The 18,054-nt window shown below is 39.8% G+C and overlaps 1 protein-coding gene across 2 annotated transcripts in view; it reads left to right on the top strand.

The window, feature by feature from the left end:
• The window catches only part of SLC36A4 (solute carrier family 36 member 4), a 133,943-nt gene that overhangs the window by 6,454 nt on the left and 109,435 nt on the right, over positions 1-18,054 (top strand). For both annotated transcript variants that reach the window (XM_026071936.1, XM_026071937.1), the window contains exons 2-6: positions 4,617-4,728; positions 5,375-5,465; positions 6,456-6,544; positions 8,224-8,319; positions 9,942-10,026. In XM_026071936.1, the coding sequence (XP_025927721.1) occupies positions 4,617-4,728; positions 5,375-5,465; positions 6,456-6,544; positions 8,224-8,319; positions 9,942-10,026 (473 nt within the window). The remainder of the gene's footprint in view (positions 1-4,616; positions 4,729-5,374; positions 5,466-6,455; positions 6,545-8,223; positions 8,320-9,941; positions 10,027-18,054) is intronic.

Here is an 18,054-nt window from a genome sequence, read left to right as displayed (position 1 = left end):
TTAACTCATAAGATGATTAACTGATTTCAGTGGATCTTGATGACTCTTGACCAAGATGCCTCTTATGTAGTAAACTTTTTCGTTCTCTTTATTTTGTAATGGAGGAGCGGAAAAGAAAAAAGACTGAATTATATTTCTCTGTAGTGTACACAGGGAAGAGGCCATTCTTTTTACTATGTAAACTAGAATTTACATAGATGCTATTCATTTGTTTCTAAATAACTGCTACTGTATTTTCCTCCCAGAGCAGAAATGTTTCAACCCAGAGAAATTACTCAGTGCATCTGGCCAGTCCAATTGTGCTGTTCTTTTGAGATAAAGAAGTAGGTAGCCTCCTTGACTATGGCTGATGAAATACTGGCAGCTAGGAAAAGTGAAGATTTGTACTTGAATTTCTTTGAAAATGTGCACAAATCTTCAGTGCTTTCATCTAAGCTTTCATTTTTTTTAAAAAAAATCTTTTATTCAGTTCAGCACTACTGTGATTTAATGTTACAGAGTTCTCTAAATAGTTTTAGAATTTCTTATTGATAAAGTTTTTGATGTTGAAAGGCAGGAGAAAGACCAAGGAGCACTTGTGCCATATGTGTTTGCGTCGCCTGTCTTCGTCCCATTGACTCATGTGCACTGTGCTGCCTGGTCACCCCCTCCCCTCGTGTCTGGTCCAAGCCTTCTGCCTAGCCTGAGCATAAGTTCTCTTCTAAAGCACTGTGCAAAAGACAGCAAAAATTCTCTGTTGCTCTTTGCAATCACGTTCTACTAATGCTTTTCACAAATGATTTGTCGTTGAGGAAAGCGTGTATACACTTGGCATTCCACCAAGTAATTTCTATATGTTTTAGAGCTGCTGTCTTTGAGTCCTTTTCTCTGTTTTTCTCTTTGTTTCTTCATTGTTACAAAATGGAACTGTGAAGTGGTGTCATGTTCTGAACTGGTGTCAGTATTAGCCAGCAAGAGTAGCAGCAGACTCCTATAAACTAGAGAAAGGATGCAGATGCTCCGAGCATCATGACTGGATATATTCTAGCATTGTAGTTCCAAAAGAGTGTGGTTTCACCAAAGGCAGTGGTAGCATAGGAGTTACATATAGACAAAAAGAAAGTTTTGCAGAAGAAATACTGCTACCGCTTCTGGAAATAGCAAAAACTGGATGCCTGTAGTCTCAGCATATTAAACGTACAGTACTTTCTTACTTTTCTCCATGTTCTTCTTGCCTGTACATATGTCTCTTGTGTTTTTTTAGATTTTAAACTCTTTAGGGCAAAGACTCTTCTTATTTTGTATTTCTGCAGAACAGTGAGTTGCTAGACCTCAATTAGGATTTCTAGACACTGCAGTAATTTATTATCAGCACTGTGATAGTGATGAAAACAGCTCTTAGATGACTAGATGCCTTTAGGCTTAGACAGATGGATTTTCAAGGGGAAAATAGTTTGCCTTCACAGAAACATTCTTGGTATTTAAAAAATGAACAGAATGCCTGAATATGTCTAAATATATTGTTAAATGATTACCTTTGTGGTCAGAATGACAGATGGGAAGTTGGGACAAAAGTAAAATGGGTTGTTTTTAAAATGCAGAGCCTTCAGTGAGTAATCTGTTGCCAGACAAGTTGTGTGGTAAACAGTGTGTATGTATAAATCAAAACTTCCAGTACTGGGCTAGCATGGAAGAAAAGAAATTCACTTTCCTCCCTTGGCCAAGCGGTTGCTGATATTCACCAGTGCTCTTGGTCCCAAGAGCCACGCTGCTAGCATGGTAGAGGTGCTTGCAACAGGTCTATGAAAGATGCTTGAAAATATCTGTGCACATCAAGCAACAAGTATTTTGTTTAATTGCTGCAAGATGCAGTATGTGCTTGAAAGTTAAAAATGCAGCTGTGTCTCAGGAAAATTGAAATGTGCTTACCTGCAAGGAGACAAGATCTTTCTGTTGTCTCTTAAAATGGAGATTAAATAGTGTTTCTCTGCTCCTCTATCTTACTCATAGGTGATCCCTTTATCACAGCATGGCAGGCACAAAGGATTGAGATTAGTTTTTGGTTGCCAGAGGTATTTACTTTAGTATTTCCTGACTCTGAAGGTTTGGGCTTCCAAAAGTGGGCAAATACTTTTAATTAGTTTATCACAAGTCAGACAAGCTCCGTCTGAGCTAGGAGAAATGTCTCTTTAGGAAAGCAAGGAGAGGGGTGGAGGTGGAAGCATCCTTCTTGAGAAAATAAGCCTTAACCAAAACTCAGTTTAAGAGGAGTAGTACCTACCAGCAGTCTGTGAGGGACCTTGTAAAGAAAACTGAATCCGGTGTGGGCAGCACCGTCTTTGTACCTCTGACTTTGGTTAGGCAACTCATAGTATTCTGGTAGGTTCCCTCTCGCAGCCAGGGAGGCCGCCTTGCTGCATCGTCCCTGCCCGGCATTAGCTGCAAAGAGAGCAGCTGGGCAGCGAGTGACCTTCCATCATTTGCTTGTTCTGTGAAGTGTGCAAGATACCCACGTCCTATTAAATCTTTTAATGTCGGTGTAGAAGCATGACGCTGGAGTCCTACCCATGTTTACCTGGCTCCACTTGGAATATAGTTCTTGAGGAAGGCTCCCGAATCACGCTCTTGGTACCCCCRCATCCTGCCAGGAAATGTGAAGTGCTGTGGCAACTAATTGCATGCATCTGAACTACCAAACTTTTCATGTTACAATGTCGGTGTCACAGTGTTCCCTATCGGTAGTTTGGTTGGATTTCCTCCAGGTGATAAAATGTATCTGCTTTAGTTTTAGTTTGTTATATATAAACCCAGTGCAGGCTGTTACGTTCCGAATGGTAATTCCGTCCTAGATAATTAGTCAATACAATGCATTGGGAATAAAGGGAAGGAACTTTTCTGTTGACTCTTCTTTTGATCAATGTATATACTACATACCATAGAGTGAAAGATGATTAAAGCTATCTCAACTTGTATAATTAGAATATTGCTGACTATAGATTTGCTTTACGCTGTACTTTCTTAATGTCTCTCTGACCTCTCCTGGTGTTACAACCCACTGGGAATCTTTTGTTTCTGTCAAGTGCTTTTGCTATTGGCTTTCAACTTTATCTACACCTAATTTCATATGACCCTTTGCTGTCTTTAGGAGAGACTGATCCGCGTGCTTTTAATCTTTACCTGGGTAAGCCTTCTTCAGTTTTACAGGAACATCTGTTTTACAGTTGTTCTTTATAAGTTCCTCTGGCTTATGGTTAGCTTCAGTGCCCTGCTCTTGAGTTAGACATCTTTAAGGTTTCTTTAAAAACAGAAATGATTTGTTGAATGGCTAATTTTTAGGGTTCTGTGTGTCCTGTTTGTTTTTGTGCACGTATATTTTCAAATTGAAATAGTAATTTTTATCAGATTGACCCTAATAACTCCCGAAGTAACGCTCTTATCTGGCAGTTTCATGTTCCTGCATGTACTTTAAAAACGCAAGTTGTCCATTCTGTCTTTTAAATGCCTCTACAGTCTCACTTTGGTGTTAGAAGTTTCACAGATATTCAATGGGCAAATATATTTTTCTTATGTAATGTATAAACTTAGCATGGTTGATATATTTAATAGTTTGAGTGAACATTACATATTTTTGCTTGCCAAATAGTGAAGAATGTTTTAATGCAGTTAATGTTTCTGTGGTATTCTTGAAGGTTTCCTGGGTTCTGTAAATATATAATGTGATAATTCAATAAAAGTATACTCTTGTACACTTAGAAATACTCAGTAATTTTTTGAAAATGAATAGAGAGTGTTAGAATTACATGATAAAAATCACATAAGAGGAGGAATTTTTTCTTGTGAAGGTCATGGAACTGGTAGTTGAGATTTATTCAACAAATCTTATGAATGGGTCCTGTGGTAGGCAAGTGCAAGGTAAATGATCTTTTTGCTGTTGGCAGGACTTGTTTTGCTTAACTTTAGTCATTTAAACGTGGTTATAATTTCATCAACATTAAACTAGCATAAGCTATTAGTGTCACCTAAATGGACAACTTTGTTCGCTACTGGCTGCTTGGTGTTATTTAGTGCTGTTGTTTAGTCTGATACTACTTTAAAAAGTTCATGAAACTGCAGCTCAAAGCATGTCATCTAATTCAGTATCCTGGTTCTCTCGTTGGTTAGGAGGCATCTTCTGGGATGTCTTTTTTAGACATCTTTTTCAGGATGGGATAGCTCTGTGGAGACACCATTGCTCTCCATGGATGAGAGATGGCTAAATGCTTATTTTTGAAATAGCTAAAAGCAGGTAAGATGAATCTCATCCTTTTGTAACAATGGATGATGTTTCTGTTTTGCTGTATTAGCCTGCAAAATCATCTAAAGCATAAAAATTAGGATGATGAAAAATATTGCTTACTAATGGGAAACTTCAGTGTTTGATGCTAAACCAGCCGTTTTTTGAATAATGAGAACATGTGCCTCTTTAAAGAGAGAATTTCCTGTGCAAATTTGTGCTGTACATATCTATCTGACTAAATCAGGTTTATAGTTAGTTTCACAGATAAATCTCCTTGCGTGGTGAATTATTGGAATTCTGTTTTACTTCTAAACTCTAAGTTTGTTTATAATGCCAAATTTGTTTTAACTCTGTTTTGTAGACATGGAGGTGATGAAGCCTTTAATCGAAGAACAAAATTCTGATGAGGAGCATGAACATGATTTGTCACCAGTTGAGAAGCATTACCAACTTGATAATGAAGAAGGCATCACGTATGTATTACTCTTAAGTATCAGCTTGTTAAAATTCATTAACTCAAGTTTGTTCCTTGCAAGTAGTTTAGCAAACTCTTAAGGGGTGTACTTGCAGCCCCAGTACAGTTTTGTGGTTTTACTTTAGGACTTTGCATGGGATTTTTGCTGCTAAAGAGCAGCCCTTTCTGAGTAGGTTCTCTGTTCTGTAGAAACTAACAGCGTACTGGTCAAAAAATATTCCAAGGTGCCTGTGTGCCAAGTCATAAGGTCACTCAAAATTCAAGCAGTGTTTAAGGAGTTTTTCGATTCTTGGCTGCCAGAATAGTAATTTGTAATTGGTAACTGTTTGTTTGGAATGTTAATGACTTAAAAATAGCATTGACAAAGCTTAGTAATTTGGTCTGTTTCTGAGGCAGAAAGACAATAAAATTGTACAGAAAATCAAGCCTTTCAAAGCTGGAGGAAAGAAGATCAGACTTGTATATTCCAGTTGAAGGAGCTCACATCTAGAGATTAATAAGATTATCCTTTGAATGTGCTGGACCACCTTAAGTAGATAAAGCTCACAAATTATTCCTGTATGCTGATAAATGATAGGGGTTTTTTTTGTTTGTTTGTTTTTAGCAATGTGAATGTATTTTTGCTGTGATATTTTTATCCTCAGGTTTATACAAACACTTACCCACCTCCTCAAAGGAAACATTGGAACTGGGCTTCTAGGTCTTCCCCTTGCAATAAAAAATGCTGGCATTGTGGTAAGAATTCAATTTATTTTTCATAGATGGCAGAAATTATCTATAAAGTTTGACAGATAGATGACTGAGCCCTAAAAACTGCTTCAGTCTGAAGACTTAACGACTATGCATTGTGTTTTCTCTTATCCAAGCCATTTTTCTGTGGAAAGCAAAAATTTTGTCTGAAAAAAGATTTGGATTCAGACAGACTTCTATGGTGTCTCACGGGAATTGTTGTCTGGGTTTACTTTATCTTTGTCTACACTTCACTATATCCAGATTGTGTGTCTAAGATGTACTGTCATCTTGTTAAATCAATCTTGTGTTTCTGAGGTGCAGGGCATAACACGATCTAGTCTATACCAGGTAGCAAACAATGACTTTCCTAAGGCAGTGTAATAGAAAAGCAAGTACCTGCTGTGAAAGCCTTTGGTCAAACCTCTTCTCTAAAGCAAATATTGAAGCTGAATATTATCTATAACTTGTAACTGTCAAAATTATTGGGCTGGCAACTATGCTACTTTTTACTTTTTTCTTTTTCTTTTTAAACTGTGCATCATCAAGCATACTAATGTAATGGAAAGAAGCCTTTGAAGTGGTAGTGTTGATGACAAAGTGGTTCAAGCCACTGTTTAGAATTGTGCAAAATATGCAATCTCTCTTGCCAAATTTTTCTTAGCAAATATCATAATGAAGCTTTTATGGGAGTGAAGTTGTTCTTGCCTATTTGCTATTTACTGCTTGATCACCTCTGAAAAGCCTTCCATCAAATAGTCGGTTAAAAGTAAGGTAAGGCCATAAAACATTGGCAGCAAATCCTCCTCTGAGGAAAAAAAAAAAAAAAAAAAAAAGTCAGTTGCATGTAATTTTTTAATTCTTAAAATTATTTATTTGCTAAAATGTGAAATTGCATGTAAAGATTTTACCCCCAGCATATTTTCATGAAAGATTCTATTTACATGGCTTTGGGTATTTATGTATCCCATGTCCTCCTTTTTTTCTCTATACCAGATTGGACCAATCAGCCTGGTGTTCATAGGAGTTATATCGGTTCATTGTATGCACATCTTGGTACGTTGCAGCCACTCTCTGTGTCAGAGGTAAATGTGGAACTATTCATTCTGTTGCTGACTTTGAATATTACTTTTTCTTTCTTCTCTTCTATTTCTAATTTTCAGTCTGCAGAATGTCTTGATGCTGTAGCGGTTTCTTCAGATCAGAATCTTGTGCTTCAAAGAAGGAACACTTAAATTCTTATGGTGCAACTATAAATGATAGCTGTACTTTGAGCAACACTATTTGAATACATTGAAAAACACTTTCTTCACTACTCATAGACAAAATTAGGTTGGTTTAACTTGTCTTGTCTGGTATCCTGTTCCCTGTCTTAACTGGGAAGTAGCCAGGTCTTTCTCACTGCAGTTTCAATTGCGTAGCATCTGTATCTACCTCAAATGGAGAGTTCTGAGATCACTCCATGAGTGTCCACACCCTTTTTGTTTTGTTTGCTTGCTTATTTTTGTGCTTCAGGGTACTTCTTCCAATTTCATTTTCAAAAAACACTAGATAGAAAATTATTTTGTGTTGCTAATGTTTGGATTAAATCATTTTTCTAGTCTATATGGCAGAAGACTCCTGTGATATCCTGGAAAAGTGTTGAGTTTCCATGCAGACGTTCTACTCCGTAGTCCATCTTTGTGAATGTGTTATAGTGCCATTAAGTGAGATAAGAATTGTTTAGCTGTGGTGGCTGTTCAAATTAGAAAATTGCGTAATGAGTGAAAAATATTTTCTATAGTACTCTCCCATTTCTGTATCTTTGTAGCTTCTTCATAGCTTCTGTATCTTCATAGCTTTGAACAGCATTCAATTTATAAATAGCTGTTTTAGAAGTACTTTATAGGAATAAAGAATAAACTACGAATGACTGTTAACGTTTTTCATGTTAATGTGTGAGCTCTGTTTCTTTGGATTATGAAAACTTGATTCTTCACAATTGTGGTGCTGATGAAATGTGCTAAAATGATGCTAGTGGGGAGATGAATATTAGATATTCCTCTAAGTCAGATGTACCGTACGAGGAGGTGGAATTCAAAGTTGACTTGTGGAGTATTCCAGTTAATAGTGATTTTCATTAACCGTTTTTATCTTGCTGTCAGGTGTTAAAGAGAAGGAGTAGACTCTCATACTTTAAATGTACAATAAAGTTTATTTGACCTGAATAGAAATGAAAAATTATTCATGTCCCTGTAGCTGGGAAAACTGTCATCTCAATTTAATGGTGTATTCTACTACGAAGGAATTCTGTCATTCCTGAGTCCTCCCTCCTTTCTCTGTAATTTTGAATGGCCTTTGAAGATGTATGCAAAACTAAGACAACTGAAACAGTTACCAATGACTGCTCTTCCAGGAAAATCTGTGGTGCTGTTGAAGTTCTTTGTGACTTTTAGATATGAGATCAGTTTTTTAAGCTGATGTTATAAGAATTTGATTCTACACAACTGAGTAGATTAGTTTATCAAGAAACTTCTTTTGTAAGAAACTGATGTTGTGCTGCTGAGTTAGTGGGAAGCAACATTGTGGTTCACATGCTTATAGAGTGCTGAATAGTGTTACATGGGGGAGATGAGCCCAAACTGTGACTCTGAACTTCAGCTGCTGCAGAATGGTATCACAGATGATTCCTTATTAGGATCTTGTGAGGCCACCAGCATTTTCAAGGTAGGGTTCTAGGCCGTGATAATTTCTAGTTATCTCTATTCTTTCTCCACTCTTTCAGGTTGAAAAAATACTCACTAGGATATAGTGATACAGTTAGTTATGCCATGGAAGTGGGGCCCCTGACTGCTCTTCAGAAAAGAGCTTCTTGGGGAAGGTAAGCTTGCATTAGAATTTAATTTAATAAATTAATTCTTAAAATTAATGGCTATGCTTGAAATGGTTAGGACATTTACTTTTTACTAAGGTATTGCTTGCTATAAGAATGCGTTCTCTGTGCTTGATGTATCTGTATGCAGTGCTATTTATTAGTTTCTGCAGCCAGCTAGTAACATGGGAGGACTGGAGAGTGTGCTTCTCTTAGGCATTTCATTTTGCAGGTCTGCAGGAGCTGTGAAGAAATGAATTTTGTTTTGTATTAGAGGAAGAGAGCTGTTATAGCCAGAAGTGCATTCTATATTGTCTAATGGATTGAAGTAATTTAAGTTTTCAATTTTCTTTTATCACAAACACATTTCTTTTTATCAGAGTTTACTCTTTAAACAGATTGACAGTGCAAACATAAATGATTTCAATATATTTATTCTGAGAGGAAGTAAGGCTTCCTTTGATTCCTATTTAAATATGAATTGCAAATGATGGAGTTATATTTACTATATTTTACAATAATGACATGCAGTTGTTAATAACTTGTTGTCTCTTTTAAATACTTTTTCTCACTTTTGAAAAAGGCCATAATTTTGCCTTTTCCATCTGTTGCTGTATGATGACAGTTTACAGAGTTTAAAATGGTTATGGTATCACTACACAATAATGAAACCCAAAACCTCAGGTTTGTTGTTCAATGTTAATATCCCCCCTGTCTTGAAGAAGGCCATGTTTTTTGTCCTGTTATTTGCAGGGATGCAGCATCTTGTATCATGTGTTTTGGCTATTACTAGGTTTCCAAAAAAAAAAAAAAAAAGGTGAACTAGTCTTTTAAGATCTTTTGTGCTTACTTCATATGAATGGAGTAGAACTCAATTAGAAGGAAAATTGGTTTGTAATGAAATAGAATGGAAATACTGTAATGCACCAAAGAGTTATAAGCTACAAATGGCAATTCTGTTTCCAGGGACACTGTGCTGCAGAAAATCTGTTCCCTGAGGCAGTTTTCTGCTGTATGTTTAACTCTATCAAAACAGTTTTATTGCAGTATGTCTTCAGGCCACTAGAATGTATGACATTTTCCAAAAACAATATGAACAATAGTTTAGAATTTTTTCATTGAGATAAAATGTCTAAAAATGTATCCAGATACATTCATACTGAACCACTTAGTAAGCTGTGAAAACATTTGCTATCTTGAATTGCTGAAACTTCTGTAACTTAGACTGTATGAGACATTTCATCTTCTCTGATCTCCATGGAAAATGGCTGTGTTAAAGTGCTAAAGGACTGCAGCATAAGTTATATGTGCACTGAATATATTTGTCTATTTTTTATATTTGTACTGCATTGTTAAACAAAAGTCTTTGAACTACATTTTGTGCCACTTTAAAATATGTTACTGCCTTATGCATTTCTGAGAAACTTTGATACCCACTTGGTGTTACCTTAAAAAAAATTACCTTGTTTTGCCAGAGGAGAAATCTTCATTGCAGTGCTCCTGAGATTAATGTGGCATTTGAATCTAGCATTTTCCTTAATGTAAAGAGGAGTAGTAGTTGTATATCTTGTGGAAATGGGTTAATTGTTTGAATCTTAAGTATAACATATGTATTTTTTTTTCTTCCTCAGGTATATTGTCGACTTTTTTCTAGTGATAACACAGCTGGGATTTTGTAGCGTTTATGTTGTGTTCTTGGCAGAAAATGTGAAACAAGTGAGTAAAGATATAAAGATACTGGATGGAAACAATTATGATTTTAGTTTGTTTTTCCTCCAAATTTTATTTCCTTTCTGTATGAAGTTCAAAAGAACTACGCGTAAAAAGTGGAGAGATGCGCAAAATAGGTTCTGCCACAGTTTCCACAAAAGAGCTTTTGGAAAAAAGGAGCAATGTGCGAAGTGAACTGAATCCAGATCTTGTGTAAGTGTTTGTGGCTTCATTGCCCTGTGATTTGTGTGTTGAATTTCAAAATTAATTATAGAAATCATAGAAAATAATGCTGAAACTGGCCTGAGAACCAGTTGTTGCTGGGTTTTTTTTTTGGTGGTTGTTTGTTTTGGGGTTTTTTTTGGTCAGGCTTTGCTTTTGACTTCTTTTTCCTCACCTCCTGAATGGATTTTTCCCTTTTCGTGTCACTGGAATCTTTGGTTCTGTTCTTATTCAGTTTCTTCCCTCTTCTAGAATTGTCTCGCAGTTACTCATCTGCACTTCAGTATAATTGTCATTTTGGAAGAGCATGGCATTGTTAACTCATGATTGACTTGTGATCCACTGTGATCTCTTGATGCTTTACTGCAGAATTGTTCCAATTCTTCTAGTTCTTCTGTTTATGCAGATAATTTCTGCTTACCTATGGAACCCTTTATTTGTCCTTACTGAATTGATTTTGGCCAGTTCTCAAGGTTGGATTTTAATCCTCTTCTACATTGTTTCACTTTCCATCTGCAAGTGGAATAAATGTTGAAAACCTGCTTATTACATCATTGGTTTTATTAATTAAAATATAAAACAGCACTGCTCATATAGCCTTTCATAGGTTTTTTTTTTTTTTTTACTGTAAATAGTATTACATATACTATGGTGTTAAATGTATGCAAACACATTTCAGTATGTTGTAGTTCTTTAAAATGGATTGAATATTAATTATTAGAAAAATACTGCAATTCATCATTTTTGCAAGTTAATATATTTAAGAATATCTAAAGCCCAAATATTTTGTCATGCCATTTTCATAAAAAATTCAATTAAAAATTGCGTGTGACCATCCACACAGCCAAAAATGCCCATACACCTTCCAAACAATCCTCAGACCTTTCAAGAAAACCAAACTATCCCCGTCCATGTGCTTAGTAAGCTGCTGCGACTCTACCAGTGTACCCTGCTGTTTTCTGTTCATAAGATTAAGGCTGGCCACCTGGCGTAAAGCTAATGAGGATGAATCTGGGCCTGTGTCTAAACGTGTGTGCTTGTGGAATTAGTGAAGTGGGTGAGGAATAAGGTAAGGCAGATTACTGAGCATTATTCACGCGTATGGACTCTTATTACACCCAATGGATGTCTTTGCATAGTTTAGTTTATTTTAATGAGAAAGAAGTGTCCCCATGGGCAGTTAGCGCATAAAATAGTATTATGTTTTTTTTCTCCCCATGTAGACAAGTATTTATATTATGTTTAGAAAGTATTCCAAGTTCTACAGAAGAAGATACTGTCAAGATGTAAAGAATTTGTGTATGTATATAGAATTTGGTTACTCTGTAATTTGTGTCTCAGGAAAAAACAAAATGAAAAAAGCCTTAAATACAGTCCCACTGTCACTGTATGTCATAGTTTATCTCAATACCTAAAAATCCTACTTTACACCTGACATTTCTTTTACTGGTCTTCTGAGGTGGGAATTTTTGTTGCATGCATCATAATGTAAGTTCAAACTGAAACCCTTCCCATCTAGTAGGTATTTGACCAGCCAGTCGTTATATTTTATTTTGACCTTTTAAAAAAAAGACAAGACTGAGCACTTATTGGCCTTGTCCCTTGTAGGTTTTGAAAAAATGAAGTCTTTTTCTGAAAATGTGTTGCCACCTTCTTGAAGGAGAATTGAAACCTGGGAATGGCTGCCACAGAGATAGCAACCTGTGCAAAACCAGTAGCTGTAGAGACCTGTGACATGCACCCTGTGAATGAATTCGTTATCAGCAAGTCAGAAGTCTCACTTAGAGAGAGTTATTTAATCTGAATTATTTAATTCAGATTGCTCTCTGTGCTTTTCTCTTGGAGGGAAAACGTTGTGTCTTCTTCCCAGCAACTTTGTTGCATAAATCTGTCCTTTAGAGGGCACCAAAGAACAAAAATTGGTGCAGCTTTAAATCTATACTTACTTGGGTGATGGAAGGATGAGACAGATGAACAGAGCGAACGGCAGACTGGAAAACTAAGTTATGAAATGTTTGATTTCCCTTTCTTACTAGTGGATGTCCAATATAGCTTCTGGTTCTAGATCTTTTCTGGTTAGCGTCTGTAGAAATCTAACAATGTTGATTGCATTATATAAGAGTTTTCCGGATACTTTGTGCTGCAAGACCCTATTTTCAGTTGGTTATGTTAAATTTCAAGTAAAGCTTTTCCTAAGGAATATTTGCTGAGGCAGCAAACAAACTCAGGTTGGTGGAGCAAGTCTGGTAGGATACAAGTAAGGGGACTATGGGTTAAAGTGGCTAGATTCGGAGAAGAATGGTGAATTTGGAACAGAGCTGGAGGCTGATGGCAGCAAGACTGGGGCAGGAAAAGCACGATCCCCTCCGTACCGTAGTTACTTTGCTTTTCCTGCTTGTGGAATGTAAGACCTTAAGTCTTGGCATTCTTTTTCAGAGTTCTCTGGAAAGTGTCCTATTCTCATTGTTTACTGATAAAGCTAAAATATGGCAACAAGTTCTTGCTATGTGGGAGCACTTTATTAGCTCTGTAGGCTTCAGCCTTGAAGGTGACCTGTCAAGGTATCAGTGGGATGCTACAAAACCATGGAATTTTGTTTTTTCCAATTTTTGTAAAAATAAAAAAAAAATCAGGAAACTATACTCAGACACAAACTTAGAAAAGTTAAAAAAAAAAAAGTTGAATTTGCAAAGTTGAGTGATGAATAATAATGAAGTACCAAATTAAATGATCTGTGAAATATTTATTTGGTCTTTTCAAGACAAATTACAGGATTGCAAAGTAGTCTTTATCTGCCTGATCACATACTGTTTTTGTGCCAGACCTGGCTTTGTGTATTGTACTGGATGTTACTGAGTTGAATAAGGAAGGAATTGGAAGGAAGCTGTCAGCTCAAAGACTGCTGTTTTGATCCCACAAGATGCTGAAAAGTCTGTGGAACGTATGGCAGAAACAGCAGACTTTGGGATGTAGGTGACAAAAGAATGGTCTCAGTTGAGGAGACTAAGGAAACTAAATTCTTTCTGCCACTGTTCTTATATGAAGTGGGTGAATCATTTAAACTGAATTTTCTGCAGTCTAATTGTGTATTAGTCTATTTGCTGGGTGCTTGATAGCAGGTATGTGACAAACTTCTGCAAATCTGGTTTTGGTCTTCATAGGTACTGCTGAAGTCAATGAACACTGTGCTTGGGTTATGTAAATGAGACATCAGGTTAAGCACTCCAGTAAGGAAAGCTGTTTCAGATGTCATACCAAACACTTGAATTAATGCTTGAATAGCTGAAGTGACTTCTGATTTTATGCCTGGTGACTTCAGTGACTATGTATTTGCTTTCTAAAACCCTGATAATATTTCCTCATATGGGACTAGGAGATGTTCGTGGAACTCCTGCATACAATCATGATGAGCACAGAACAAAATGCATGTAACGTGTTCAGATCAGATCAGAAGTTGAACAATACATTGAGCTCTGTGGCATATACAAAGAAGAAAAGGAAATGCTGTGTAGCAGCTTATGAAGTCCTGTGCTGAGTTAGTGTGAATCCTGGGAAAGAAACAGTGATTATGTAACTAATGACCACAGGCTAATGTGTGTGCATGAGAGGATCAAGAGCATATAGCATAAGTGTTCTTAATTTTGTTTTTTTAAGCTTTTAGATATTTAACTTTACAACTTTTGATGTAGTCTTTGTAATGTATCTCAGGTTTTGTCTCTCTTTTATAGTCAGAATGAGCATAGTAAAATTTTATTGATGTTCTCCAGAAGCCAAAATTACTTTAGTAGAAAAAATTATGAAAGGAAGCCATGTTTCTCAAGGAGCAAATGTACATTTCTGTGTGACATATCTTTGGCTTGCTTTTAGCAGTGGGAAGATCTGGAGTGTGTTTGTTTATCGTGAGTTTTTCAAGCACAGATCCTTGACTAAGTGAAGAGATTTGCCCACGTTGGCTCATACTCAGATGATATTTCAGATTGCTTTGCTTCGTTCATAGGAAAGAGACAGCTAGATATAATGTCTGCTGTGTCTTGTCCTGGCATGACTGCCTTCTGCAGTGATGCACTAGCTGAAAACAGCAGGAGATTCAGGGTGCTCATTGACCAGAATAGGAATCTGAGGTTATACTGAATTTAGAGCCTGGGAGTCCCATTTTGGTGGTTTTAGGTGACTGTGGCTTGCAGATGTCTGTATCAATATTCACTTGATAACAGCCGTGGAGAGTTTGTGTGCAGCTATAGTATGTTCTTTCTCTGTGATTCTCCTCAATAATTTTGTCAGAATAAAACACAGATAAATATAAAGGCTATTTAAGATGGCCCTTTATCTCTGACATAACATAGARGTGAGATCTGTTTTCTATGTCCATCATCATGGTAGCTGAACATGGTAGATGTGAACTTGGTTCTCTTGGTTGCACCTGATCAAAGGGATTTGGGGCCTTTGATTCAGGTGGCCTTTGATTAGGGTGGGTCAAGCACCCTGTGAGTCAGTGCTAGGGAGAGGCCTATATAAGAGCCAGGCCCAGAGTGTAGTGAGCAGAGGCAGCAGTTTGCACAGCAGGGTGTAAGAAGGCACCTTCGCTTTCAATCCTAGTACTGTACACTTCCTCAGGTATGGTCATGACACGCCGCAGAGCACGTTCCCCAGTAGCTGTTGGAGTCGCTGCATCAGCTGTGTCAGAGGCTGGGACCCAGACAGACCCTCTGAGAGCAGATGCAGCTCTACAGGTCTCAGGCTGCAGGGAGTGCTTGGGGCCTCTCCAGGAGGCCTGGGCTGGCAGGTCTCCTGCAGGAGGTGTGCTGCTGTTGACAAGTTGTGTCATCAGGTAAGGGAGTTACGGGAGGAAGTCAGTAGCCTGCGTAGCGTCTGAGAAGATGAGCAAGAGATAGACAGGGTATTCTCGGAGACTGTACAGCTCCAGGAGTCTCAAGCCCCCACAGCAGTGGAGTTGCCGGAGGGCTCTGTGCTGTGTGAAATGGTACATCATAACACTGTAGAAGGCGGCTGGAAGCTGGTCACTTCTCGTAGGAGGAGAAAGGCTCCTACTCCTCCTGAGGACTTGTAATTGAGGAACAGGTTTAGTGCCCTCCAGGCTGAAGAGGAGCTGGGCATGGCTGCAAGGGAAGTAACTGGGACAACAGACCTTGTGCCTTGTGGGAACACCCGGAAGAAGTGGCGAGTGATTGTTGTGAGTGACTCCCTGCTGCAGGGGACAGAGGAACCTATCTGCCAACCTGACCTCTTGTCTAGGGAGGTTTGTTGCCTGACAGGGGCTTGATTGCGAGATGTCATACAAAGACTGCCAAGGGTTGTCCGTGCTTCGGACTGTTACCCTCTGCTGCGCTTCCATGTGGGCGCTAATGACACCAAGGGCAAACTGGATTTCAGAGCTCTGGGGATGGTGGTCAAGGGTCTGGGAGCCCAGGTCATCTTCTCCTCAATCCTGCCAGTGAGGGGGATGGATGAGAGGAGGAGGAGACGGATTTTCCAAGTTAACAACTGGCTGTGCCACTGGTGTTGGCAGCAGGGTTTCTACGACCGTGGGACTCTGTCTGAAGATCGACAACTGCTTGGGAGAGATGGGACCCACCTCACTAAGCGGGGCACGCGTGTCTTTGCCAACAGGTTGGCCAGCCTGGTAAGGAGGGCTTTAAACTAGGAAAGATGGGGGAAGGGGAGAGTTATAGAGACAGATGTGGCTCAAGTCGGTATGCCTCCAGCAGGTGCATGCAGCCGGGGAAGTGAGCGTGGGACGTGGTTATGGAGGATCTTCTTGTATCCCTCCTGGGAAAGCTGCATGCTCCGTCACCTCTCTGAAATGCCTGTACACCAATGCACGCAGCATGGGGAATAAGCAGGAAGAATTAGAGATCTGTGTGCAGTCGCAGGGCCATGATCTCATTGCAATTACAGAGACATGGTGGGGTAGCTCACGTGACTGGAGTGCTGTCATGGATGGCTACGTGCCTTTTAGGAAAGACAGGCCAGGAAGGCGAGGTGGTGGAGTTGCTCTTTATGTGAGAGAGCACCTGGAATGTATGGAGCTGTGCCTAGGGGTGGACGAAGAGCGAGTCGAGAGCTTATGGGTAAGGATTCAAGGGCAGGCGAGCATGGGTGACACTGCTGTGGGTGTTTACTACAGGCCACCTGATCAGGAAGAGGAAGTTCATGAGGCGTTCTACAGACAGCTGACAGCTGGAAGTAGCCTCACGATCCCAGGCCCTGGTTCTCATGGGGGACTTCAACCACCCTGATATCTGCTGGAAAGACAACACAGCTAGGCACAAACAGTCCCGGAGGTTCCTGCAGAGCATTGGTGACAACTTCTTGACACAGGTGGTGGAGGAGCCAACAAGGAGAGGTGTGCTGCTGGACCTCGTACTAACAAACAAAGAAGGACCTGGTTGAAGATGTGAAGGTCGGGGGCAGCCTTGGCTGCAGTGACCATGAGATGGTGCAGTTGAGGATCCTGCGAGGAGGAAGCAGGGCAATAAGTAGGATCGCAACCCTGGACTTGAGGAGAGCAAACTTTGGCCTCTTCAGGGACCTGCTTGGAGGAATCCCATGCGTCAGGGCCCTAGAAGGAAGGGGCGTTCAGGAGAGCTGGTTAATATTCAAGCATCACTTCCTCCAGGCTCAAGAGCGGTGCATCCCTATGAGTAGGAAGTCAAGCAAAGGAGGCAGGAGACCTGCATGGATGAGCAAGGAGCTCCTGGCAAAACTCAACCAGAAGAAGGAAGTATACAGAAAGCAGAAAGGGGGACGGGCCACTTGGGAGGAATATACGGACATCATCCATCAATCCATACTAGGATTGATGAAGGATGCAGAGAAGGCAGAGTTACTGAATGCCTTCTTCACCTCAGTCTTCACAGGTAAGACCCTTCAGGAATCCCAAGCCCTGGAGACAAGAGAGAAAGTCTGGAGAAAGGAAGACTTTCTCTTGTTGGTGGAGGGTCAGGGTGGAGATTATTTAGGCAAACTTGACACCCACAAATCCATGGGCCCCGATGAGATGCACCCATGAGTGCTGAGGGAGCTGGCGGATGTCATTGCTAGGCCACTCTCCATCATCTCTGAAAGGTCATGGAGAACAAGAGAGGTGCCTGAAGACTGGAAGAAAGCCCGTGTCACCCCAGTCTTCAAAAAGGGCCAGAGGGAGGACCCAGGGAACTACAGGCCAGTCAGCCTCACCTCCATCCCTGGAAAGGTGATGGAGCAGCTCATCCTGGAGGCCATCTCTAAGCACACGATGGACAAGAAGGTGATCAGGAGTAGTCAGCATGGCTTCACCAAGGGGAAATCATGCTTAACCAATATGATTGCCCTCTATGATGAGGTGACTGGCTGGGTAGATGAGGGGAGAGCAGTGGACGTTGTCTACCTAGACTTCAGCAAGGCTTTTGACACTGTCTCCCATAACGTCCTTGTAGACAAGCTCAGGAAGTGTGGTTTAGATGAGCAGACAGTGAGGTGGATTGAGAACTGGTTGAATGGGAGTGGCTGGGAGGAGTGGCTGATACATCAGAGGCTGTGCTGCCATTCAGAGAGACCTGGACAGGCTGGAGAGTTGGGTGAAGAGGAACCTCATGAAGTTCAACAAAGGCAAGTGCAGAGTCCTGCACCTGGGGAGGAATAATCCCATGCACCAGTACAGGYTGGGGGTTGACCTGCTGGAAAGCAGCTCTGCTGAGAAGGMCCTGGGAGTGCTGGTGGACACCAAGTTAAGCATGAGGCAGCAATGTGCCCTTGTGGCCAAGAAGGCCAATGGTATCCTGGGGTGCATCAGGAAGAGTGTTGCCAGCAGGT

This window comes from Apteryx rowi, unplaced genomic scaffold (assembly GCF_003343035.1).
Source record: "Apteryx rowi isolate R43461 unplaced genomic scaffold, aptRow1 scaffold_332, whole genome shotgun sequence".
Classification (NCBI taxonomy): Eukaryota; Metazoa; Chordata; class Aves; order Apterygiformes; family Apterygidae; genus Apteryx; species Apteryx rowi.
This window is presented reverse-complemented; position numbering and strand designations above follow the sequence as displayed.